The sequence below is a fragment of the Choristoneura fumiferana genome, chromosome Z, assembly GCF_025370935.1.
Source record: "Choristoneura fumiferana chromosome Z, NRCan_CFum_1, whole genome shotgun sequence".
Taxonomy (NCBI): domain Eukaryota; kingdom Metazoa; phylum Arthropoda; class Insecta; order Lepidoptera; family Tortricidae; genus Choristoneura; species Choristoneura fumiferana.
Genome location: NC_133472.1, coordinates 40,498,235 through 40,525,527, shown reverse-complemented (window position 1 = coordinate 40,525,527; position 27,293 = coordinate 40,498,235). Strand labels below are relative to the sequence as shown.

Genomic DNA, 27,293 nt, shown 5'->3' with positions numbered 1-27,293 from the left:
TGTCACTAGCGTTTTTTAATAAAAAGGTTAAGATCAGCATTTTATATATGTTGCATTTTGTTATATGTTGAAAAACCTCTTACGCCAGTTGCTCTTAACACACGCGCATTGTTTTTGTAGGAAGTTTGCTGCATTGACGATAGAAAATACAAACATTGGAACATAGAACCTCCTCCTTTTTTGAAGTAGGTTAAAATCTTAATTTCAGCCACTTGGGACTAAAATTAGTTACACAGAAAGAATGACAATTCATGCCGACCAAAGAAAGTTGAATTTTGACTTGCATGATTTGAGCTAAAGTCGCATACAAATCAAAATGGAAATTTGGATAAAAGTTTAAGCACTTCTAGACATAAATGCTGATTAATGACATCGCTTGTTAGCAACGCCCAGCTAAGGTTCCGGTCTAGAAATCAAGGCATTCTCATAGTCTTAAAACATAGTTTTAATATTAGTTATTTGTACATCTAAGTCGAATTGGATGGACAGCAGAGAGACATTTGAATAAATGTAGAATCATAATTTTTCGAGAGCAATTTTGTATTTAGGGTCCGTAGAACTCTTTTACAAATACAAAAGGTGTAAATGGTCATCCCTCCCGGCTATTTTATATAAAACATATAAAGGACGTTACAAAATAAATACAATAATAACAGCACGTTACGTGGATCGTCTATTTTAACCTTAGATTTCGCGCCCAGTTGAATAACAAGATGTTAAAATAATATACAGTACAACCAGAATGTTAATATCGCTCGGGGCTCGTCGGTTTTCTTCCGTTTCCTGGAGATAGATAGAGAAAGAAAAAGAAAACCGACCTTCTGTTCGAGTTCCGACCTTAATCGTAAGGAGAAAGGGCACAAATCTAGAATTAAAACAAAACTATCGTGTACACCTTATTAATGAGCGCTCGACACGTTTATTCATTAATTTAATAATACATTAGCGACTCTACTACGGAGGAGGAATAATGAATTTAACGGGCCCTATGGTCGTATAACTATAAAATGTGCGCAGAAGGCCATCTCCACGCCAACAATTTAACGCACACAGCCGCAACGTGTTTTATGTGTGCGTCATCATCAGACGTAACGCAATCGGTAGCTCCAAAATAATATGCCAAGACTATTCTAGAATAGATGTCACTACAAGTACATTGCCAATGAGGACGGACGATGCGACAGTAGCACCACAATCCATCGACGAATTTCGACAGCTATATTATCAAGTTAACCCCATTTTAGATGGTAATACCACAAAACAGATAGGTACAGAAGTCAATGTATGTACTTCGCTTTTCATACCCACGCTCGTGGGTCGCTCGAGGGTTGTCAACTATGGCTTATGCACAAAAAACTATCGTGGTAGTGGCACTCGTATATTTGATTTATTGGTGAGAATGAAACGGGATGAATGGAAATATAAATTAATAATAACTAAAGTGTTGTCTATTTGTACTTAATACTATATATTGTTGTGTCTTGTGTTGTGAATAAATATATTTTATTTATTTATTTCTTTCTTTCATTAAATTATTTTAATTATTATGTCATCGTTACCACTGGTAGCTCAAAAAACGACAATTCACCGTTTAATGTTGAATTTAAACAACCGTCTATTGAACAGTTATAATAACTTTTTTGTTGCTCCATTATTGCACAAAAAGTTCACAGACGCGTGTCTCAAGCGGATGGCACTCGCGCTCGCGCTGGTCCCAACCGGTCCGAGATATCGTGTCCGTGAGCAGTGTCTATGTGTGCGTTGCTAAAGCGCACTTTGTATGTAGATTGCATTCTGTACCTATCTGTTTTGTGGTAATACGAGCAAGCTCGCCCATACCCGTCTTTCTAGTCGTGTGATGCTTCTAGTGAATTGGTTTCTAAACTACTACTAAAGAGGAAAACTGTGTTTCATCAAGGCAACAGTGGGTACAAAAAATATAAGAAGACAGACTCCCAGCCTATTTACGTCCCACTGCTGGGCACATGCCTCCTCTCAGAATGAGAGGGCTTGGGCTGCAGTTCCCACGCGGGCCCAGTGCGGATTAGGGACTTCACACACACCACTGAATTACTTCACAGGTGTGTGCAGGTTTCCTCACGACGTTTTCCTTCACCGTAAAACTCGTGGTAAATTTCAAATGTAATTTCGCACATGAATTTCGAAAAATTCAGCGGTGCGGGCCGGGGTTTGAACCCACGAACCTCTACTTGAGAGGCGATAGGTCAAACCACTAGGCCACCACGGCTTTGCCCGAACCACATTTCATTCGTCATACATAAAGTTATGTGAAACAGGACTCCAGAATTCTACTCACTAAACTAACCTATTCTACAGCATTCTATAAGATGACATTTCTAAAATCCTGAAAACAAGGTTTCACACAACGTTATGGCAAACTGGAGACCATAGGAGAAAACAGTACCCATCTGTATGTAATTTTAAATTTACTACTAACGTTACTATTGAAACCTGGCATATTTTAGGAGCGCGTTTCGTTGATGATGACTCAACACTGTAGTTTAATTGCTGACACTGCGTACCTTTAAGTAGCTAAAAGCTAACGGCGCGGCGACCGAGCCCTCTATTCATTGCGCGGTCGACACATCCCCCGCACAGCGGTCACTTCGCAACACGCGCAATGTATTGCAAATCGTTCGCAGCGTCGTGTCAAAGGCCTCTGCTATTCTGTTGTGGTGCCTGCCGTGCGTTCGGACCGCGATTAATACTAAATATAGCTAAGCATTAGACTATTTGCGTATCTTGGCGGCCGTTGCTGCGTTCTCCTTGAGGATCTTAGACTTGAGATGGTCCTTGTATTTTAGGATGCCGCCCTCCCACTTTGTGACGGTGCTGTTCTCGCATATCCAGATTTCTTCGGCGACCTGGTGACAAAAGAGGCATGTTCAATACAACACAAATATTCTTTTCATTTTCAACATCTCAGGTAACCCCCCAAATAAAGCCCTCGACCTTAATTGCTTGTCATGAAACCACGTTTCGGTAAATGCACGTCATGGCCAAGAACTGATTTGGAGGTTGAAGCCAAGGTCGGTAACATGAAATGAGACCTTCATTAGTTATTACGTCACGAACATATTCCATCTCTTTCTTTAGGGGGCAAGAGATTGGTCATTCGTGAAATGTGAAAAAAAATGATGGAATATATAAATAAGTAATAAAGGTCAAACTTTTTTTCAACCTCCAACATAGTCGGCCGTAGCAATGGCCAGTCGAAAAGGTATCGTTGGACGTTGGATACTTGGATATAAGTAAATTCATTCTATGTAGTATTATACTTTCATCACAGTCGAAATGAAAAGTAGAGTGTCTAACTCGGGTGACATTACCCATTTCCCCTCGAACTACTAGAAATATATCGGGTGAAATGGATCGCTTTCCACCCTTGGTTATCAATCTACTGTTATTGTACGCCAAAAATAAGTACAATAACAGTACAGTGGGATAGGGACAAAGTCTCGAAATAATATAACCGCTGAGCTAGTCATGGAATTTGTCATGGTCGTTTGCAACGCCAATGATAAACACGATGTCATTTTCGGGAATGCCCACGGGAATTTTGAAAAATCCCGTAATTTCAATTCAACTGCTGTATTGTTTCTAAAGATTTACCCTTAGCCACTGGTAAACCAGCCCAGCCAGCGCTGCAGCTCTGGTTACAGGGCTACGGCAAATGCTGAGCTGAGTCCTTTTGGCATCACACCACAGCGCAACGTCTTTAATTTTTCCGTCTTCTTCTATTTATGTTTTTACTGTGTTTTTGTTGTGATGTACTGTTTTTAGGGTTCCGAAACCAAAATGGCAAAAACGGAACCCTTATAGTTTCACCATGTCAGTCCGTCCGCGGCTTTGCTCAGAGACTATCAATGCTAGAAAGCTGTTATTTTGCACGGATATATATGTAAACTATGCCGACAAAATGATACATTAAAAACAAAAAAAAATTTTTTTTGGTACCTCCCATAGACGTAAACTGGGGGTTATTTTTTTCTCATCCAACCCTATAGTGTGGGGTATCGTTGGACCATTAGGGGTTTGCTAAGACGATTTTTCGATTCAATTATTTGTTCGCGAAATATTCAACTTTAAAGTGCAAATTTTCATTAAAATCGAGCGTCCCCCCCTCTAAAATCTAAACCGGTGGGTGGAAAAATTAAAAAAAATTCAGGATGGTAGTAAGTATATCAAACTTACAAGGAAAACTATAACAGTTATGTTAGCTTGAGAATTATTAATAGTTTAAGAGTAAATAGCAGCCTAAGGTATAAAATATACCTAAACTTGGAAGATTCCGTATAAAATGCGAAATTAGAAAAATATTACTTAATTTTTTCGAAATGGCTACGGAACCCTATTTTGGGCGTGTCCGACACCTTCTTGCCCGGTTTTTTATGCCATTAAATGTCGTGAGTTTGAGTTTGTAAACACTAGTAATATTATATACCTGGTTGATCAGCCTGAAGTCGTGGCTGACCAGCACCATTCCGCCGTCGAAGTCGTTGATGGCGTCGGCGAGCGCGTCGATCGTCTCCATATCGAGATGGTTGGTCGGCTCGTCCATAAGCAACAGGTGGGGGGTTTGCCACGCAAGCCACGCGAACACCACGCGGCAGCGCTGCCCGTCGGACAGTTGACGCATCGGGCACACCTGGGGGCGAGAACAAGCTGCTAAAAATTTGATGACACGGTTTAATGTTGATGACAAATTTGGGAGTCATTTTTGGCATTTATTGTTGCAGAATTTTATTCTGAAACGCTGCCCGTCCGACAGTTGCCGCATCGGGCACATCTGGGGACGACAAAAAGTTGCTGAAAATTTGATGGGCCAAGTCGTTTTGGTTCGCCAAGCAATTGTTTTGCTATTTGGCGAAATATTTCTTATGATAAATGTGTATATGATATTTTACAATAAATTTAAAAAAAGGCAGATAGATCGATGGCAGTCGGGGAACTGAACCATGTAGGTACCTTTTCATAATCAACTTCGCTATGATTTCTTTGGCAGATGTATGGAATGTCAAGAGCGCAGCCTAAGGTATCGCCAATATTTGGAACAATTATATTTTTTTTAGAAATATTAAAATTTACTCGCAAATGTGATGAAAAACATTGTATTTCGCACGGGCGGTACTATAATTACGAACATCAACTCATTAAAGCACTCAGTCTTCGACTTCAGGCTTCTAATAGACTCTCGTTCGTAATTCTTTATTTACCGCCCTTAAGACACAATGTACTATTACCTGTTGCCGCCCAGTCAGCCCGTACCGTCCGATGATCTTCCTCATCTCCTCCCTCTCTCGCACTTCGGGGAACTGTTTCATCATGTAGTCCAACGGCGACAGGTCCAGGTCGAGTAACTCGTGCAGATGTTGGTGGTAACGCCCAATGCGGAGGTGGGAGTTCTTACGGATCATACCGGTTGAAGGCACCAGCTGGAAAAAATCGTCATCATCATCATCTCGGCCCATACATATACGTCCCGCTGAAGGCCACGCCTTAAGGTGTGGCCATATGCTAGTCGCTCGACGCTCGTTTCCAGCGATAAATCTGGTCACGTGGCCCTATTTTGAATTTCCCGCGACACAAGATAGCAGCGTCAAGATGGCCGCTTGCCGAAATGATCTTGGTATTGGAAGCTAATTTCTTAAGGTCCTAGCCGTGGCAGTCGTGGCAGAGGTACAAATAAAAGAAATTGGAGTGAATGAAAAAAAAAAGTAACAGTGTTTTTTCCTACATTTTTTCATTGTCACACGAACATTATCCATTTAAATGTATCATTAATTTTCGTGTCACAATGAAAAAAATAATGTTAATTCTAACTACCTGAGTTAAGGTGTGCACTTTTTGATTTTTTTCAATATGACAGAGGAATTAAATTAAGTTAGCAGTACTTACGTCCCCGTACAACAGTTTGAGCAGCGTAGACTTGCCCGCGCCGTTGGGCCCCACGAGCGCCAGCCGGGTGTCCAGGTCGATACCGAACTCCAAGTTCTTGTAGATCCACGGGGTGTTCTCGTTGTAACGGAACGACACGTTCTGTGGACCAGATGCAATCAATATTCAAATCATCCCAGCCTATATGCGTCAAATCAACTTTTTAGTGTTGCTCTGTCCCGTGACTCAGGAGACAGTGATACACTTGCTTAGAAAAATGTTTGCAATGTATACTATTATCATTCTTAGGAGATGAGCCACAAAGGAATTGCCTTAAAACTGTCACAGCTCCTAACTTTTAGTGGATTTGTACCCCATAAAATCATACTTTTAATAAGTGACCCAGGAGACGTTACCATGGCAACCAGCTACACTAAAAAGTAGTTCGACCCAGGTACAAATCCAATAAAGTTAGGACTTGTGACAGATTCCAAAAATGTGATTAACTGCATTAAATAAACAAAATTTAAGTAAAGACCCTCATTTGACCCCTGCAGTGTCTCGTCACAAATGCAGTTAGTTATAAAGCAGGTCTACACTCGTAAGCAAATTGACAATTTGAAATGTTCCTGTCCTGCTTATAATAGCATAGAGTGACAAAGATAGAACATTAATCCAAAAGAATACAAAAGAATTTAAATATCAGATTTTAATAAAAAATATCTATTTAGTATCACACCATTAAATAAACAGGAATAATCGAAGCTAAAAGAAGAGAGATAAATAAAACTATTTGTCACGGTTCATTTAGGACTCTAAAGACGTCTTGTAGGCTTTTTTAAATCTCGATTTAAGGCTTAAACTGACAGTTCATGTATGGATCTGACAGGACTTAAGACCACTTAAACCTAGATTAAAAAGCCTGCAAGTGGACCTAAGCCGTGCTTGAATTATTATCAAATTGTAATGCCACAGATTTCATGTGTTGGGACTAACCTGAACCATGATGACGGGCGGCGGCACCTTCCCGCACGACGGGAAGTAGAAGTTGAGGATCTTGTCGTCAGTGACCTTCTCAGTCAGACCCTGGGCCACCATCTTGGCGAGAGTCTTCTCTTTGGACTGCGCCTGCCGCGCGAGTTTCGCGGAGCCGTGGCCGAAACGGGCGATGTAGTTCTGTGGACGAGGCACATTTTAACATGGTACCCTTTTGTTTCGTCAGATTTTATACTAATTATTCGTTTCACTAAATGTTTGATCTATTTGACGTTGGCTAACAGGGTCAATCAACTTTTTAGTGTAGCTTTTTGCTATGGTAACGTCTCCTGGGTTACTTATTATTTTATGGGGTAGAAATACACTAAATCAGGAATTGTGACAGTTATAAGGCAATACTTTCATGGCTCATCTCCTAAGCAAACTAAGTCATTGCAAAAAAAAAAATCTAATAAAGTGAATCGCTGATGTCCCCTGAGTTACGGGACAGAATAACAACAGTAAAAAAATGATTGACCCAAGTAAAGTACGTTGTGCCAGAATAGCATTATGAAATTTGCAACTAGAAGGAGCTGTGGTCGCCACAACGTACTTTCATCTGCGATCTGTTGCAAGCGTATCACTACAGTGACAGTAGCATAGCGATCTAGTATCTATGCGCGCCACATACCTGCTTCACATATGTATCACCACTAGATGCCGCTAGTGTCGCCACGTACCTTCATATGCGCGATCTGGTCCTGCTCCCAGTTGTACTGTTTCATTTGGTTCTCGAGCAGCTCGACGCGCGTGCGCACGAACGCCTCGTAGTTGCCCGTGTAGTATTTCAGCCGGCGCTTGTTCAAGTGCACTATGTTAGTGCACACGCCGTTTAGGAAGTCCTGAGAGTGCGATATCAGCACCAGAATGCGTTTGTAGCTGGTGGGAGAATGCAATGTTTGAATAAGTTTATATTATAAGCTTCTTTTGCTCACTGTACTCTTTGTTCACTGTACGTGCAGTGGCACACCACTTACAGATGTATACTAAATTTCTAGTCAATCCGATCACTGGAAGTGGAGCAAAATGAACTCACAAATTTTGCCCTAACAACAACAAAACAGAGCAGAAGTAAGAAATTACAGTTAAAAAATACATTTTTAATACAAGCTTTTTGTTGATTGCAGTGCCATCCAACTTAACTGTCGATAGAACTCTTTCGCATTGGCCTCATTCAATTTTTTTTTTATAAGTGCAGCAAACACTGACTGCAACAGAGTTCTACCGAGTGTGACGCACAAACTTGTCTAGCAATAGGGTCAACCAACTTTTTAGTGTACCTTGTTGCTATGGTAACGTCTCCTGAGTTACATAACAAAAGTAACATTTCATAGGGTACTAGTAGGTTTTAGGAGTCGTGACAGTTTTCAGGGAACTCCTTCACGGCTCATCTCCTAATAGTATATTGCAAACATTTTTCGAGGAAAGTACACACATATCACTGATGTCTCCTGGGTCACGAGATCGAATAACAACACCAAAAAAGTTGATTGACCCAATAGTTATATCGCAAGCTAAGCAACCATGTAGCGACACGTATAGCGGTGCTTACTGTTTGAGCTCCTCCTCGAGCCACACGCACGCGTCCAGATCCAGATGGTTGGTCGGCTCGTCCAGCAGCAGCAAGTGCGGCTTCACGTACAGCGCCCGCGCCAACGCTATACGCATGCGCCAACCTACACACACAAGGACACACACGTGATATATAGTTTTCACTTATCATGCTCGTAAAGTTCGTGTTTATGCTGTATCTAGGCGACATAACTAATAGTAGATTGTACAACAAGAGCATAAAACGAGCTATTTTACCCAAGGCGTTCATATAGCCACCCGAGCCGGCACGGCGAGGGTGGATAGACACGTCGAGGGGAAAATGGGTTTAATGCTCGAGTTTTACACTCTGCTTTTCACTCAGATTGCGAGGAAATGAAATAGCAACAGTTTTTCACTTTCTATGTGCCTTTTATTTTTCATGCTTATATAATTATATTTTTAATTTTATTAATTTATTTTGATTGATTTTTAGTTTTAAATAAATTAGTTTTTTTTTATAAAATATCTAGAAACTTTTTTGTTTGTGGCTGTTGACACCTGGATTACCTTGGTCTTAGACGAATATTTTACTTTATGCGCTAGTGCATAAAAAGTCATTTTATGTCGCCTAGATCCTGCATAAACATGAACTTTACGACCATGAGAAGTGAAAAAATATTTTTTATGCTCTGTTGGATAAAGTAAAATCTTCCTCTAAGACCAAGGTCATCAAATCAGGTGTCATCAGCCACAAACAAAAAAGTTTCTGCATATTTTTTAAATCACTTTTTAAAATAAATGAATAAAGCTAAAAAAATATAATAATTTAATAGCGGAGGAAAAGTAAAAGGTACATAGTAAGTGAAAAATTGTTTCCATTTCTGCAGCTATTTCATTTTTTCGCAATCGAAGGGAAAAGCAGTGTGTAAAACTCGAGCATTAAACCCATTTCCCCCTCGACGTGACTAGCTATATGAACGTCTTGGGTAAAATAATTCGTTTTATGGTCTTGCGTACAACCTACTATTTTAAGGTTCCATACCCAAAGGGTAAAAACGGGACCCTATTACTAAGATACCGCTGTCCGTCTGACTATCCGTCTGTCACCAGGCTGTATCTCAAGAACCGTGATTGAAATTTTTGAAATTTTCTCAGATTATGTATTTCTGTTGCCGCTATAACAACAAATATACTAAAAACAGAATAAAATATTATTATTTGATTTTCAGTTATTCGGCGGTTTTATTTTTTTGTTAAGGCGCGCTTATAGAAGAATTTTCGGTATTTGAGGGGGTGAAGCAGACGACGCGGTGGAGGCGAATGCGGGGCGCCTTGCGCGTCTGTCACGCAGCCCGTTGACGGCCTTATTCTGTTTGTATCCGTATTCTGGTTAATGTGAATTCCGGATTTTTCCTTAAAATTATAATTACACATTTTTTGGTTTAATAAAGAAAATCTTCGTTTAATATGAATAGTCTTGGTAATAAACAAATTATTTATGCCTCTTCATGCCCACAGTTTGATTTGTAACGTAGGTAATGGATAGACATTTAGACTGAATAGGTCGATAGATAGATATGATGAAAAGGATATAAAGGTAAATCAATACAAATAAAAAATGAAATGAAATCATTTATTCAGTAAATAGGCCGCAATGGGCACTTTTACACGTCATTTTTTAAACTACCAGCGCTTTCGGAAAGACCATCATTATTAATTGTCAAGAAGAATGCGCCGCAAGAAACTTGGCAGAAAGTCGTTTTTTCAAAATAAAATAATTGCAAATAAAATAGGTACTAAAAAACACAGTACAGTATACAATTAAAGAAAAAATTACAAAAAAAATATTAATATAATACAGGGATGTATGGGGTCCCTTAGTTACAAAACTAAACACTAACTATATCTAAACTATATCTACGTTCAGTAGAAGTGTAGAATGCTTCCACCGTCATAAATAAAATAAAAATCTGAAATATACATTTCAGGTCAAGCAACCATTAAGCTTTTGTATTCCGAAGGCAAGCTCACGTCTGCCACCCCCAAAGTTAGCTCACACGCACTAATGTCATGCTCTGAAAGCAGAGCGGTACAGAGGAAATGGTAATGCTTCCGTTCCCATAAGCTCTATGGGCCAGAAACTACTAAACAGAAATCAACGAAATTTTGTGTAGTTATAGCTTATTGGTGTTGTTGTCCAGGCTTCTCAGCAGGAATACAAAGTTAAGGATCTATAAAACTGTCGTAAGACCTGTCCTTATGTATGGCTGTGAGGCCTGGACACTAACACACAAAGAGGAATATCAACTCCTTGTAGCGGAAAGGAAGGTTTTGCGTAAGATCCTGGGACCTGTCAAGAGAGACGACGGCACGTGGAGGATCCGTAAAAAGAGAGAGATCCAGGAGCTGGTGGCTGAACCCAACATCATCGGCGTAACAAAATCACACAGACTTCGCTGGTTCGGCCACCTACTACGAATGGGAGAGGATCGGGCTGCCGAAAGAGCGTACGCTGGGAGGACAGTGTCCAGGCGGATCATCGACGTCTCCACGACCACGACTGGCAAGAGGCTGTGCACGATCGGGACAGATGGCATGCTCTTGTTTCGGAGGCCAAGACCCTCTTTGGGTCCTTGAGCCAAATTAGTTAGTTAGATAGCTTATTAGTCTGGTCAACATTTAGAATACTTTATGTTACGGAAAATAAATATTTTTGGATATAATAAAAAATTGCTCTAAATCGGATTCCGCGCGGACGCAGTCGACGGCAACAATTAGTTTTTAATAAATTTATAGCTCTTCCAAAATTGTCTGGAGCATGAAGCGATGCTTTTCTTATTTTCGTGACTTGAGAAGTATGGATATGTAGGAGAAAGTTATTTATCTTCAGTCAGAGGAGATTCCAAAGTTGATTGTCTGGAGCATGAAGCGATGTTTTCCCTATTTTCGTCGCTTGAAAAGTATAGATATGTAAAAGAAAGTTCTTTTTCTTCAGCCAGAGGAGGTTCTACAGTTATTTTTGATGAAGATTCTTTTTCCCTTAGTGGCATTCCCCGAGCTCGACGGGAATCAACAATTTCGGGTAGTAACCAGTCCATATAAATGAAATTAGTTTGTCTTTCATTTTTTTCCCCAAAATGTATCATCTATAAGTATGATTACTGTTTTGAGGAGATGATTTTTACCACTCCACACAGCAAATATACACTGTGCTCGACACGTGACATGGAGACCTTGGATCTGGTCATACCAGTTACTATTTTTGTTAATTTCAGTAGTTTTAGTTTCCTTTTCATAATTCTACATCTGAATTTCGTTTTCTTTGATACATTTTTCAAGTCCATTTCTAAAGGCTACACTTTAACCGGGCACTTTATTTCACTTTTACTTAAAGATGATACATTTTGGGAGAAAAAATTAAAGACAAACTAATTTCAAAATTGAAAATACAAACTGAAATATAGATGCAGTGACCAGCAGTGGTGGTTGACCGGGCAGTGGTGTAGCGGTATAGCACGCGGTACGGAATACCGAGGACCTGGGTTCGATTGCCAGTGCTGGTCTTATTTTTCTGGTTTTTCTGTGCATCTATATTTCAGTTTGTATTTTCAATTTAGGTTTTACGGGATGACCGTAAGAGAAAAAAAAAAATTAGAATGGAAATAAAAAATATAAAAACATTCCAAAAAACCAATCTTGATTTACGTGAAGGTAAATTACAAATCGAAGTTCCTATAATAAACAAGTCGCTGATAAGGTAGGCGGTAGGCGTCGTAATGTACGGTCTGGTACACACGGACCGCATTCCAATTGCAATCCGGCTGTAAAATGGCAGAACTACATCAGAACTGCGTAAGAACTGCACTCCGACTGCCTAAAATGGCAGTTGGAATGCAGTCCTCTGACAGTCGGGTCCAATGCTGGTGCAGTTGTACTAACTGCGCAATAACTGCATCCAAACTCCCATTTTGCAGCCGGATTGCAGTTGGAGTACATGTTTTTTGTCAATAATTTACTAGTGCAACCAAGTGCAACCATCTTATTTTATTAAAATAATTTATGTTAAATAACTTGGCTGAATGCAAGATATTACCTTTGCCTGCAAAAAAATGAGAAAATCTAAACTTAGATCGAAACTGTTGCATCTACTATCAGAAATGTCAGTGAAACTGTCAAAGGGATCAAGCAGGGCTACTACGAAACTCGAAACTAGAAGTTCGTGTCGTGCGGTCCCTCTGACACTATACTATTTAATACGAGAGCGAGAGGGACGGTACGATACGAACTTCGAGTTTCGAGTTTCGTAGTAGCCGCAAGGTTCGCCGCATGTTCGCCGTGAGTAGTATCTGGTTATACAACGTGCCTACAATTTGTATGGCAGTCGCGGTAGAATCTGGACGAAGCCGTCCGCGTCCGTGAGCAGCCGAGGCCCGCGCCAACCAGCTTGCGGTCGTAGTACGAATGTGAAATCCGCTCAGCAGGGCTGCTACGAAACTCGAAGATCGTGGGTTGCGGTCCCTCTGACACTTATACTATTTAATACGAGAGCGAGAGGGATGGTACGATACGAACTTCGAGTTTCGAGTTTCATAGTAGCCGCAAGGTTCGCCGCATATTCGCCGTGAGTAGTATAGGTTATACAACGTGCCTACAATTTGTATGGCAGTCGCGGTAGAATCTGGACGAAGCCGTCCGCTTCCATGAGCAGCCGAGGCCCGCGCCAACCAGCTTGCGGTCGTAGTACGAATGTGAAATCCGCTCAGCAGGGCTACTACGAACTCGAAGTTCGTGGGTTGCGGTCCCTCTGACACTTATACTATTTAGTACGAGAGCGAGAGGGGCCGCACGACACGGAGTTTCGTAGTAGCCCTGCTGACTCGGCCCGACTCCGGCCGGTCGATTAGTGTGTGGTAGGTACTTACCGTTTAGGTACTCTAATGCTTCTCATATGTGCTCTGAGTTCACTTATGCGTTTCCTCTTTCGCTTAATTTTTTTAATACTGCGATTACCCATATTATTTGCTCTCAAAAGTAGTACTAGCGCGTTAGAAAAATGTGCACAGGTCCGTCGTCGACTACGTACACGCGTGTACTGGCGACTGGGAAATACTTGGCCGCCGCCGCGCGCTAGCACCGTTTTTTTTTGCCAAAGACGAAATAAATTGGTATGATTGATGTACTCAACCTATTGAAAATCTATGAAGCATAAATCTAAATCTACTAAAAACTATTTAATAAAGCAAATTTTGTGTTGATATTCATAATAGTTTTCAAATATTTGGTTTAACGTGTAAATGAAGGCTCTTTTTCAAAAAAATAATCTATCGAGGTTTTTGTCAGCAATCGTGTTTTTGATGAAGTCAAAAACTAGCTAATAGACTGAAAATATACATATAAAAAAATTGCAGTTGTAAGTATTGTGTAAGTATATTTTAAATATTTTCTAAAATTGTAGTTTTCACTACGTACAGCGCCTTAAAAAATTTTTCTTGAGTGTTACATTCAAACGACAATCTTGAAGGTATTACCTCCGGAGAAGTCCTTGGTGGCCTGCTGCTGCATTGACTTGGTGAAGCCGAGCCCGTTGAGGATGTTGGCGGCGCGCGCCTCCGCCGTGTCCGCGCTCAGGTCGTCCAAACGCTCATACACGTCCATCAGCTGGTCCTGGGACTCTGCAAACAACGAGACAGCTTTACTGGTGTTCACAGATTACGCCAAGCAAGCCTTATACTACGAAGTGCAAAATCAGAACTTCGTATCTTGCCGGCCCTGACGTATTATCTTCTCAAAAATTTCCGTAAAGTTTGACATTATTCTTTACATATCAGAAGGCGAAGTGCATATTTTATGGTCAGTGAAAAATTAAAAGTTAAAAATGATTGCTAGCTCGCTATCTCGACAATTATGTTGCATACAAAATCCATTAATGCCGTTCAAACTTTTTAAAAAGTTAAAACGGCTATGGAAATGTCGGCACAAGTCGTATGCATACAGCCAACTCAAATGGCCAGTATCAGTTATTTTGTTGGAACTCCGGTCTTTTTTTATTGGGTCCGAAACAGCTTGTGGTGTTTTCGGTGGAAAAATACACCTGCAGTTTTTTTTATGAAATGAAATGTATGTTTTGAGACAAAGTTTATTCTAATTTAGAATTCACCATTTTTGAAAAAAGCTTTATATTAGTCGGGGCTGGAATGGCGATTGCTGGCTTGGTATTAGTTACATCACTTATAAGAGAGTTCGATGTCACCATACTCGTACAGTCCTATATAGGACACGAGGATTTATAATTTGAAGACGCGTGAATCTTTAAGATCTTTTTTTAAGGAAACAGGTATCCTAACCCTGCCGTCGCTTTATGTTTTTGAAATAATCATGTATGTTAGGAAGAACATATGTGATTTTCCCACTAACGTCGATAAGCCAAACGCTACTAGAAACACAGGGAAGCTTAAAGTTCCATCTTACAGACTGGCTAAAACCAAAAAGTCTTTTCTGGGAAATTGCATACGTTTTTATAATAAAATTCCAAAAAATATTATAAATGAAACGGATACAAAATTCAGATCTATTGTCAAGAAGACATTAATTTAATATCAAAGGCGTATTATAAAGTTAATGATTATATCATGGACAGGGATATTTGGAAATAATTCCGATCCGCATTAGCGATCCCTTCAAATAGCGAACCTACTGTTAAAAATAAAGTTGTGTTAAATACTTGTGATGTATACATATCATATAATAATATTGTAAATCTGTTTAAAAAAAATATACCTCGTTGAGTTTCTTGCCGGATTCTTCACAACAAAGGTTTTTCCGAACCGGTGGTAGATTTTTTTTGACATTCATGGGTGCTTGTTATAGCCTAAATTGAATAAAGATATTTTGACTTTGACTTTGACTTGGACTTTGACTTAGGCCGTAGGAGGATACAGCCATAAGTTTAAATCAGAAATTGGTCACAGTGGTCAGTGTTACCGTCATCTTCGCAGTGAGCCAGCTCTTCCGCCAGCTTCTCCAGCTTGACTCGTTCCTCGTCCACCTCCATGACGCACTGTAGCGCGGTCTTATCGGAGGCGGGCATCTCGCGCGTGAGATGGAAGATGTCGATGTGCTCCGGGATAGGAACCTCGCGACGACCCAGCGCCGAGAGCAGCGACGACTTGCCTGCGAACAAAGGCGACTTGCGGTTGAGTTGCCAAGGAGGAAACCTCGGATGTTATACAGGGGTAGTAGAGGTAGCGGCGTTAGCGTGGTGAAGATCACAAAGAAAAGGATATTTTTACGGCGAGGGTGCTATTTTGAAAACTGAGCAAAGCGAGCGATTCAAGTAGAAACGTGGCGCGGCGAGGAAAATACATTTTGCTGCCGTGTGATACACTCTATTTTATATCAATGAGAATGTATCGTCACTAATCTGAAAAAATCACGTATCTCAAATCAATACGTCAGCAAAATACATTCAGAAAAATAATCCATTTTGAAATACACATTAAAAATAAATAATAAAATAAATATTTAAGGGGGGCTTCCACACAACAAACGTGTTTTTTTGCTAATGTCTAATGTTGTATAGATAATGGTACGGAACCCTTCGTGCGCGAGTCCGACTCGCACTTAGGCCGGTTTTTTCTAAAATAGTCGTCATTGAGGTTCCATACTATTCCTCGACGGAAGACCACGACTACGCCGTAAAAAGTTTGGCAACTTAAAGTGAGACAAAAAAAGCCCTGCCACTTTCATTTCAAATTCAATATATGATAAGATAACACATGCGTCAAACTAATAACATCCCTCTTTTTGCATCGGGGGTCAATTATTAGGTCGCAAGTTCCAGACTATTTTCTAAGACGTAGGTACAGTCGAACAAACTAAATCATATACCCAGCAACCTTTCTTCTACTAATGTCAAGGAAATCATAGCAAAATTGATTACTAAAAGGTTCCAACCTGGTACATAATAATATATCAGTTCGTGCGACTGTACAATAATCTCAAACAAAGGAATCGGTTAATCAATTGAAGAATCTTACCCGATCAAAGCTGCTTACTAAACTATACTACACTGCTTGCTAAACTACACTACACTGCTTGCTAAACTAGACTACACTGCTTGCTAAACTATACTACACTGCTTGCTAAACTATATTACACTGCTTGCTAAACTATACTACACTGCTTGCTAAACTATACTACACTGTTTGCTAACTATATTACACTGCTTGCTAAACTAGACTACACTGCTTGCTAAACTACACTACACTGCTTGCTAAACTATACTACACTGCTTGCTAAACTATACTACACTGCTTGCTAAACTCTACACTGAGATCACATTTTACTAGTGCTAAATGACTAGATCATTTCCTATTTGTACTATTTGGGGCTATAGTTCTTGATTGTTGGCGTGACGCCGCGTCCGGATCGAGAATCTAAAAGTTAACATCAACATACTTATTAACAACTAGCGACCCCGGCTTTGCATGGGTTAATCTAAAACAAAAAAAGCCAAAAAGTCTATAATCTAAAAGCTGTAACTTCACATTCTTCTCCCCTTTACCAAACCTACACCGGGACGGGGCCGGGGCGAGTCGCTAGTTACACACATACATAGTATAGTATATATTTTTAATCGGTGATCATGTAACAATGTTTCTAATTCAGTTATTGATAGCGGTCACTATTAAGTCACAATTACATGGAACCGCAGATTTTTTCCTCTTGATATTATTTTTTATTTTGAAAATAACTAATTTTGCTATCTATAAGCTTAAAAACTTTTTCAACAGCTTTTCCTTTACCTTCTGAGTAATAAAGTTGTCATTGTCAAAGTGTCACTGACGTACAATCTAAGAATTACGGGGGGCCCTTAGATAACTCAACAATTAATGACTTACTAAATGACGACCATGTATCCAGTAGTAATTTGTTTTAATAAGACAGTTAATTGTAATTAATTTAATTAAGCAATAAGCTAACTGCCTCCAATCAAGACAGCGCCTGTTGACTTCGATTCTAACTAGTTATTAATATTTTTCAACTCTTGACCACCGATTAAAAATCATCGCGTATAAACCTTCCTCTTGAATCACTATCTACTGATGGAAAAAGCATTAAAATCCATTGCGTAAATTAAAACTAAGCGTGTATACATTCAGTCGAGAACGCACAATTTATACACGACAAAAACAGTAAGAATTTTTGATAGCGGTTAAAAAAAAAACAATAAAAAAAATCTTGTCAACCCGCACGCAGCGTCACGCCTAACACCAAAACTATTGACGACTGAACCATCCACCGACTGCAAGCCCTTTAACTACCCACCAAAAGACACTTCAATATAACCCAAGTACACTAAACAAGTAACCAACATTACACCGTAATACACTCGCATAGGGTTCACTGTTCCACACAGGCAATTGCGACTTAATGCAAAAAGGGCGCATAGCACAGATACATGCATTAAGATCTCAAAAACATCGCAAAGGCTTTGATAGGATGCATTATTCAATATTTCGCTTTGCATAGCGTTTAATATGTAATTGTTTATATACTCTACACTGTTTACTTGCGTGCTGACGCGGGCCCCAGATACATACAAACATTAGGGAATTACAATCTCTATGGGTTCCGTAGCCATGAAGAAAAAATCAAGTAAGTTTGTCGGCGTGAGTGACTGATATGTATATCAGATACTACCTCAAACTGTAAACCAGACGAAGATTTAAGTGCTGTGAACCGATATCAAAACCAATTGTTAATTTAGCATTAACTACCAGAGCGTAATTAATTTTTGAAATATTTTCGAGCAGCAATGTAATGCGTACAATAATTTGATACGAGAGAAGCGTTCTGTCAACAAGTGCGACGTTTAGAATAAAAACAAAGTAGTATCGCGTAGTGATACATTGCGTGCTAATTAATTTTGCAAGGAAAATAATAAGTAAATTTTTACTAAAACATAATAAAATGTGATTATTAGGGCCTTCACTAACTGCCCTTAAAGTTTGAGGTAGTATCAAAAATACGCGCTGTATTCAAGCCAAATTAAAGCTTTTTAGTATGTACTAACGGTCTCTGAGCTTAGCCGCGGACAGACAGACGGACAGACATGGCGAAACTATAAGGGTTCCTAGGTGACTACGGAACCCTAAAAAGGAAAAAAACAAGTCTAGGACTATGTTAAGTAGCTAAAAGACTCAAGTCTTTTGAAACACCAGTCGGGACTTCAAAATGGTAACCAGCTCTAAAATACCAAATAATCTTTTGTGATTGTTTAAGTTTTTTAACAGAGACAGTAGTCACCAGACCTTTTTCATTTTAGTTTTTATTTAAAGTGTTAAAATTAACACTAGTTTTTATACTTTTTTATTGCTTCTGTGATAATTATGGCTTCAAAGTGTAAAAATATAATGAAATGTATTTTATATTAGAAAATATATTAGAAATGGTTTTGCTAAAAAAATCCTGGACAGGCTATTTTTTTAAATGATTTTTAATTAAATGCAGACAACCCTATATCAACATGTTCACAATAAAACAACGCTTACGTTGATATATAATTTGTTCTATTAATTAATCAAGTGAAAGTAACTGGCATCGACATACTGTATAAGTATATACCTGGCAACCCAGTAGTTCGTCCAGATAAACAATAGCAAATCTAACGTCTACATTTCTATTGGTTTTATACTTTAAAACAATATAAAATTTTCTTATTGTCTCGATGATGCAACAAAAATTTATTAAAAACCGAGGGTATTCTGGGAGAACCGGATAAGTGCACAATATTTATTTAATTATACAGTTTTGCTAGATAAATAAAGCAGAAAAAGTTGAGTATGCCTTAGTAAGTAACTATTTTTTTTTAATTGCACTTATTCTGTTTTGCCAGAATACCCTCGAAATATTTTTTTGAAAAATAATTAAATATAGTCTGTCCAGGATTTTTTAGCAAATTCATTTCCAATATACTACATTTATTATAAAATACGTTTCATTCTGTTATCAGACCGGTGAAGATCTTTTCAAGTTCGGATCTTAGACCATATTACGCAGCTGCGCGCTCGCAGCGATATCTCTGCGCGCACGCCTCGCTTTCAGCTCGCCCGCAAATCCGCCGCTGGATCATAATCAACGTACCACATCCATTCAGCCCGACGAGCCCGTACCGCCGGCCGCAATTCAACTCGAGCAGAGTGTCCTGAAGCAGTTCACTGCCATAGAAGGTGATGGAGAAGTTGGCGATCTTGATGTCACGGGAGCGAGGGTGCACCGCCAGTGAACCGGTGCAGGAACGGGCCTCCGAGTTCATCTTTGCCTCCTCTTCGAGCTTCAGACAAAGAGCCTCTGCAAATAAAATGTTACAATACAATTCAGTATTCTTTACCAGTATGATACGAGGGCGGCTCAACTTTTCAGTCTTCTCCTGAGTTACTTATTAAAAGTATTATTTTACAGAGTACAAATATCATGGGACACTTGACACTAATTGACCTAGTCCCAAACTAAGCAAAGCTTATACTATGAGCACTAGGCAACGGATAAACATACTTATATAGATAAATACATACTGAAATACATATTAAACATCCAAGACCCGAAATCCACTAAAAGTTATGAGTTGTTACAGTTTTAAAGAAATCCCTTCATGGCTCATCTCCTAAACATGCTAATTTAATAGTAACATTGCCAACATTTTTCTAAGAAAGTGTATCATTCATGTCTCCTGAGTAACGGGATAGAATAAAATTGATTAACCAAAGAGGCTGAAGGTACACAAGGGTCACTCAAATTTTTCTTGTACCTCATTGCCATGGCTACACGTCCCTTGGACAACTCTTAAACCATGAGTTTCTAAATGTTGTCTACTGTGATTAAAATCCACTGAGCACACATTTTGTCATAGTTACATTCCCAACATTTTATGGACTATTTTTTTTAAAGGCTCTCTCACTGTTTGTTGTCTCTTGGACAACGGGATAAACTAACAAATGAGAAAAAGTGACCGGAATAACGAAGTACTACGAGCTTGGTAAAGTTTAGTAAAATAAAATATTTGAAAATTTTGAGGCAAAAAATGTTATGTTACACACAAACAATGTAAGTTATTTAAGTAAAAAATCCCGTAAGCTGGGATTAAATATTGAGGGCTAGGGCTACCGTATTCACGCTCACCAGTTGGCGCCACTTTAGAAAAAGGTCTTGCCTGAGGTATAGTGGTTAGTTTGTTATTACGGGCGTGAAAACAAAATTTACATTTAAATCATATTTAATACCTTAAAACCTTACCATAAAATATCGAGCATGCAACAGTGTTGCGTAGTCCTGTTTTGTTCGGAAATAAGGGGGGACAAAGGTTTCCGAAAGACAAACTGTCTCAAAACACAGACATTCATTGCCCCGTAACGCATATTTGCCACAATTAATTTCAGGTATTGCAAAATATTCACAAAATTATTCTAATTATAAATAAACCCGCGTAGCTCACCCCAAAACAGTGACATTTGACATTTTGGAGACCTCACGCTACACTAGCGCCTCTAGCGGCGAATTCATACGCGACAGCCTTCATTGAACGAATAGGGTGCAGACTGTATACTCTACGCTACGTTTAATAGATAACCTGCTAAATCAAACCCTCAAATTTGCCATAAAAGCACGAATTATCAGTTAGTGCAATAATGACGCGAACATACCGGGTCGATAAATACTAGGTCGTACGGTCAAGGATAATAATTCTTCTTTTCAAAGAAGTCATTCATTAAGATTTTCCTTGTTATATAATGCGATGTCACTATGGGCGTTTACTGTGAAATAGTTCCGTGGTGGCTAATGAACACCTGTTAGCTTGACCTAGTTAAAAAATCGTCAGTAAAATAATAATAATAAAAGATATTTATTAAATAGTTTGCTTACAAATTCTACATAGGTACATCACAAATAATAAGTACAATCAAACTATCAAAATGGAAAACAGCCGAGTCGCTAGCTTATGCCTGCGCCTTGCAGAACAAAGTCCCTTGGCTAACAAACGCTGTTTTTCAGTCGCCCAATCCACAATCTCAAAATTATAGCTTTTACTTCTTACTCCACTATTTTTAACCGCGGCTTCGCACACGTTTTTCATTAGATCCAACAGCTGAATTGATATTCCGGGATTATATGCAATAGGAAGGTATCCTTTAAAATATAATGAGAACTTCCTCCTTTTTTGAAGTCGGTTGAAAATATTGGACTCGTATTTCATCTTTTGACAATTAAACAAATAGTAGATTGTACAACAAGATCATGAAACGAGATATTTTACCCGATACGTTTATGTACCGAGCCGGTACGGCGAGGATGGATAGACATGTCGAAGGGAAAATGGGTTTAATGCTCAAGTTTTACACTCTGCTTTTCACATCAATTGCGAGGTAATGAAATAACAATAGTTAGAATAGAAATTAAAAAGTATTGATAAAATTTAAAGAATCCTTTTGTTTTTGTATATGGCTGTTAACACCTTGGTCTTAGACAAAGATTTTACTTTATGCACTAGCTAGCATAAATAGTAGAATGTAAAGAGCATAAAACGAGCAATTTTACCCAAGACGTTCACATAGCCATGTCGTGGATAAACACTTCGGGGGAAAATGGGTTTAATGCTCGAGTTTTACACTCTGATTTTCACTTAGATAAAAGGTACATACCTACATAGTAAGTGAATAACTGTTTCTACTGTTGTTATTTCATTTTCTCGCAATCAAAGTGAAAAGCAGTGTAACTCGAGCATTAAACCCATTTTCCCCTTAACGTGTCTATCCACCCTTGCCGTGCCGTCATAAGTAAAATGGCTCGTTTTATGCTCTTGTTGTACAATCTACTATTTTTTTACCTAGGAAACTATCCAATCGACCCAAATCCGACTGACTAAAATTAACTAGGCACACTGGTAGTAGCTTAAAAAAAAGGGCTGTTTCACCGCCCACTGGTTAATTTTATTTGACGGATAAACGTGATGCCGTCTTAGTCTATTCGGACGAAACAAACAGGGACGGCATCACATTTATCCGTCAGATAAATTTAGTCATAGGATGGTGAAACAGGGGGAAAGTCTCCTCAATATAGGCTATGACATTATGTAATGCATTTCAGTAATATATTAATCCTCGATTATACCTTCAGTAGTTCAGCACCTAAAACACTTTATATTCCTTCTGACTTTGCATACCTAAACCTCCAGCGAGCCGGAAAATGATTTCATCTTCTAACGCACGGCCGAGACGACCACCACATAGCAAAATAGCTACCAACCAAACCAACACAGGCAATCATCATCATCATCATCAGCCTATGTTCGTCCACTGCTGGACATAGGCCTCTCCCATGGCACGCCACTGAGCACGATCCTCGGCCACTCTCATCCAGCCAGCCGCCCTGCGAAGATCATCGCTCCACCGAGTCTGAGGCCGTCCTACGCTACGTTTGCCGATCCGTGGTCTCCACTCAAGAACTCGTCTACCCCAACGACGACGCGTTAGTGGTTAACGGACTGAAACGGCCTCGTTTTCCCCTCTTTGCCTTCCCATTTATCTTGTAAAGACTTTAATTATCCTACTATACTATTATAAATGCGCAAGTTTGTGTGTGTGTGCGTGTGTTTGATACTCCTTCACCCTCAAACGGCTGGACGGGTTTGGATTAAATTTGGTATGTAGATAGCTGGACATCTGGAATAACACATAGGCTACTTTTTATCCCGATATTCCAACGGGATAGGGATAAAATCTTGAAATTTCAACCGCTGGGTTTAGTCTTAAAATTTTGGACAGGTTGTTCTTAACACAACCTCAATTAAGACCACTATATAAATTATGGGAATTCCCATGGGAAAATTTATAAAATCTCGGAATTTCAATTGTACCAGATCGAATAGCTTACGCGTGCGAAGCCGCGGGTAAACTCTAGTATTCTATTAATGTTTTACACCTCAAGTCTGTTTGTTTGTTTATTACCTTTTCACGTCTAAACCGCAGAACCGATTTAGATGTAATTCGGTGTACAGATATTTTGAATCCCGGGGAAGGACACAGGATAATAAAAATTATGATAAAAACAGGATGATAAAAATCCCGGAAAATTGAATAGTTAGCGCGGGTTACCGATAACCGAATTCTACACGAACAGAGTCGCGGGCAATAGCTAATTTCAAATAAAAGCTATCATGAATTAATAATAGTTTAGCAGGTCTTGTTATAAAATCAGAACTACAAGCCACTTGCCCACTGAACCGTGAGCAGACTGCAATAATGTACTATTGTAGTATCACCTTTAATCACGTTGCGATAAAGTCTGTTGATGAAACTGAGATGCTGTTTTTTTTGCATTGAAAACTTTCTATTGCGCTCATTTACCAGTTGAGAAACAAAAATAAACTAAATATTGGAGACCAAATAGCTAGAGTTGGTTTGAAGTTGATTAAATGAATAGTGTAGAATATAAAAAAAAAAACTAGCTTGTGAAATCAAGTATTTCTCAAAAAGTTGTCCTGTCATGAAATTATCAAGAAATCACTTTTGTCAAGAAATTATTAACCCTATTAGGACGAGATCAGAAAACCTAAACTATATAGGTAAATAAACATAAAACATCCAAAATTTCTTGACGTTAGGAAAACGTCACGAAATCTTGTGAGGAAAAATCGTAATTTTGTTACTGCATGCCATCGTAATTTTATCCAGTTGAATAAAAAAATAAATAAAAAAAAAACATCATAACTCTATTGGATCCAACAACAAAGATTATCTGACTTTTTATCACTTTTACCACAAGGTTTTGTATATATTTAAAAACAATATTACTTATTTTTTGTGGTGAAATAGCCTCAGCAAATATATATATATATTTTTAAATAAGTGGACAAGTGAAAAATTTAAAAATGGACAACTTTTTGAGAAATAGTCAATCGTTCTTTTGTGTAGGTAATTACAAATCCACGGCCATTCTCATTTTATCGAGCACCTGTCTAATTACCGTACCGATTTTTTACCGCACTAGTGACACGGTAATTAGACTTGAGTGCACAGATAAATGTAAATAGCAGTATTCCTTTTTCTAGATGTGCACTCAGTTGCAGTGTCGTGTCGCTTTTGCATGACAAAAAAAAATATGTGCGTGTATATTTTTGGCGTAGAGATTGTTTTAAGGGCCAGAGAGTGACATAGGCTATTTTTTATCCCGGAAAAATGCACAGTTCCCGAGGGAACAGCGCGCGATAACCGAATTCCACGCGGGCGAAGCCCATAGGTATATTGAGCATAATGTATGTAAAAGCATAAATCTCCTGCACTTGACAGCAAAAGTAATAAAGTGCTTAACCACCTATGGTTACATAAGCATTGGCACGCAATATCAACAAATACATGGGTAGGAAAATGTATGTATTTCATATTGCATTCCCATTTAAATCCAACACACACAGGCGACGGGTGCGGGTGGTGCGCGGGCGACGGGCGTGTTTACATGGCGGTATATGGACGCACGACCCGACCCGCGCCCACCGTCGGTGTGATGTTTAGTCATCAGAAGAACTTGTATTAAATAGTAGATTGATAACCAAGGGTGGAAAGTGACCCATTTCACCCGAGATATTTCGCTCGAACGAAGTGAAAGCGCCAATAGTTCGAGGGGAAATGGGTAATTTCACCTGAGTTAGACACTCTACTTTTCATTTTGACTGTGAGGAAAGTAAAAAAATACAAAAAATGAGAATAATAATCAATTGAATTTACTTATATCCAACCTCCAACGGTACCTTTTCAACTGGCCACTTGCCATGGCCGACTACAAAAAAAAATCAAGTTGGTCACAACCAAGGAGCTTATACACAAAAGTGTACCTTGAACGCCGAATGAAGAAGTTTGACCATTATTACTTATTTATATATTCCATCTCTTTCTTTCATATTTCACAAATGACTTCCATCTCTTTCTTAACCTAACTAAAGAAAGAGATGGAATATGTTTGTGACGTAATAAAGATCAAATTTCTTGTTTCAAACGGATTTTAGGCGTTCAACCTCCAGTGTTGTATATGAGTATAAACTCTTTGGTCCTAAAAAAAGTGTCATTGACGTAATTCAATTATCTTCCACTCCATGGCAAATCGAAAAATAAAAAATACTTTCCACCCAAGAGATGAAAACGCAATTTTCCACCCGGCTATCTACCCATGAAAATTAAACTTTCCAAACAGGAGAGATGAAAAACAATTTGTTTTCCGATAACTAAAAAGATCACTTGAGTTTACCTGCAGCTTTGCATGCGTTATCCATAGATCAGGAAGTTGAACCGTTATCTTGGAATTTTACTATACCTTGATAGGTTCATATGTGACACTTGGTGGAACCGTTGCAGGGAGCCTCAGTAGCCTCTATCAAGATTTATTGATAAGTGCGGCAAATGCTGACTGCAACAGAGTTCTACCGAATTATACGTACAGACTTGTCACGCTTTAATACGAATTCCCAAACAGTACAAAGTGGTTCTCATTGATGATGCATTCAAAATAGGAAAAAAATAGGATTATAGGATGTATAGGATTGAGGACTTAGTACATTTTTTGGTGGAGTGTGTACTAAGGATAGCCGTGAGAGGTATTTGAGTGATTTGGACCTGTTCAATGGTGCAGTGAATATTATTTTGAGTTGTCCGGTATTTACAGGTTCATCAGGCACTTCTTTGTAGCCAGATAATCTGGACAATGCAGGAGAAGTGTTTGATGAATGTGGTCGAGTCTTCCAATGAGGCTGGCATAGTCACACAGGTGCACTTAACTCGAAAAAAATTCGCAAATTTTTATGACTAAGCCCAGCGATAATTATTTTGAGTTTTTGTCCCTATCCTATGGGCATATCAGGATAAAAACTAGCTTATATGTTATTCCAGACTTAACTAACTACGTATCACATTTCGTCCAAATCCATTCAGATGTTTCAGCATGAAAGAGGAACCAACACATGCACACACTGCACAAACTTATGCATTTATAATATTAGTAGGATCATATTAAATGAATCATATTGATCATATTGTAACTCATGTTTAAGATGTGAATTATCCGTTACAATATCATTTAATATCAGTGTCTCATGGTAGTTTCATGTTAGTAGGGTCACTCCGAAATGATGTCGTATATCGCGTTGACACGTTTGAACGTCAAACCATCGCCCTATTCTAGACTAATTCGATTACAAATGTCGCGACGCCGGTCATTAGCCATACGCGTGAACCACGTTTGGTGCTCTCCCGGAAGTAAAAGGGCACAGGCTTGTCAAATGACGTGCAGAACCTACCTTCCATCGTGAGCTCCCGCTCTTCCTTCCCGTTGGTCGCGGTCCCATTCTCCGTTCCCTCGGTCGTAACCCGGGTAACAGGCTTCTTGTTTCTACTCGTCGCCTGCTCCTTTTTCTTCTGTTGCGCGCGCTTCTTTGCGTCGGAAGGCATTTTGCTCGCTACCTAAGCTAAAAATCAAAACAAAAAACTGTATCAATGCGTCACCACCGCACAAGCTTACACTGAAATCGTAAAAAACTCAATTCACTGCACACCGACGACAGTAACACTATGGTATTTTCCACGGGTTCCGTTAAGTGCTATGACCTTTTCTGGGTGTATACGGGTTACTTATTTCACTGACTATTCTTCGCTAACGTTAGTTTTGGCGAAAGGATTTATAATTATCAAATTACCCAAATTATTTTATAAGATGATTAGCAAGACGTCGCGTCTACACGTGCTGCTCTGAAAAGAAAGAGCATTGAAAATTGAGAGGTGATACCC

At 39.1% G+C, this 27,293-nt stretch overlaps 1 protein-coding gene across 1 annotated transcript; it reads right to left on the bottom strand.

Annotated features, from left to right (window-relative positions):
- Positions 1-155: 155 nt before the first annotated feature.
- LOC141436976 (ATP-binding cassette sub-family F member 2) lies at positions 156-27,293 on the bottom strand. Its single transcript, XM_074100134.1, has 12 exons — positions 27,203-27,293; positions 26,807-26,974; positions 19,612-19,818; positions 15,448-15,636; positions 13,995-14,138; positions 8,486-8,609; positions 7,614-7,812; positions 6,895-7,074; positions 5,920-6,060; positions 5,265-5,456; positions 4,466-4,669; positions 156-2,885 (listed from the first exon to the last, which is right to left on the bottom strand). The coding sequence occupies exons 2-12, from the start codon at positions 26,955-26,957 to the stop codon at positions 2,751-2,753; spliced, it is 1,866 nt and encodes a 621-aa protein (XP_073956235.1). The 5' UTR covers positions 26,958-26,974; positions 27,203-27,293; the 3' UTR covers positions 156-2,750.

Excerpts from the sequence above, each read along its gene's own strand:
- LOC141436976 (XM_074100134.1), bottom strand. The coding sequence starts at position 26,957 with ATGCCTTCCGACGCAAAGAAGCGCGCGCAACAGAAGAAAAAGGAGCAG. Across the intron at positions 8,610-13,994 it reads CACCAAGGACTTCTCCGGAG|GTTGGCGCATGCGTATAGCG; the intron begins GTAATACCTTCA and ends TTGTGTGTGTAG. Across the intron at positions 6,061-6,894 it reads CGCCCGTCATCATGGTTCAG|AACGTGTCGTTCCGTTACAA; the intron begins GTTAGTCCCAAC and ends TCTGGTCCACAG.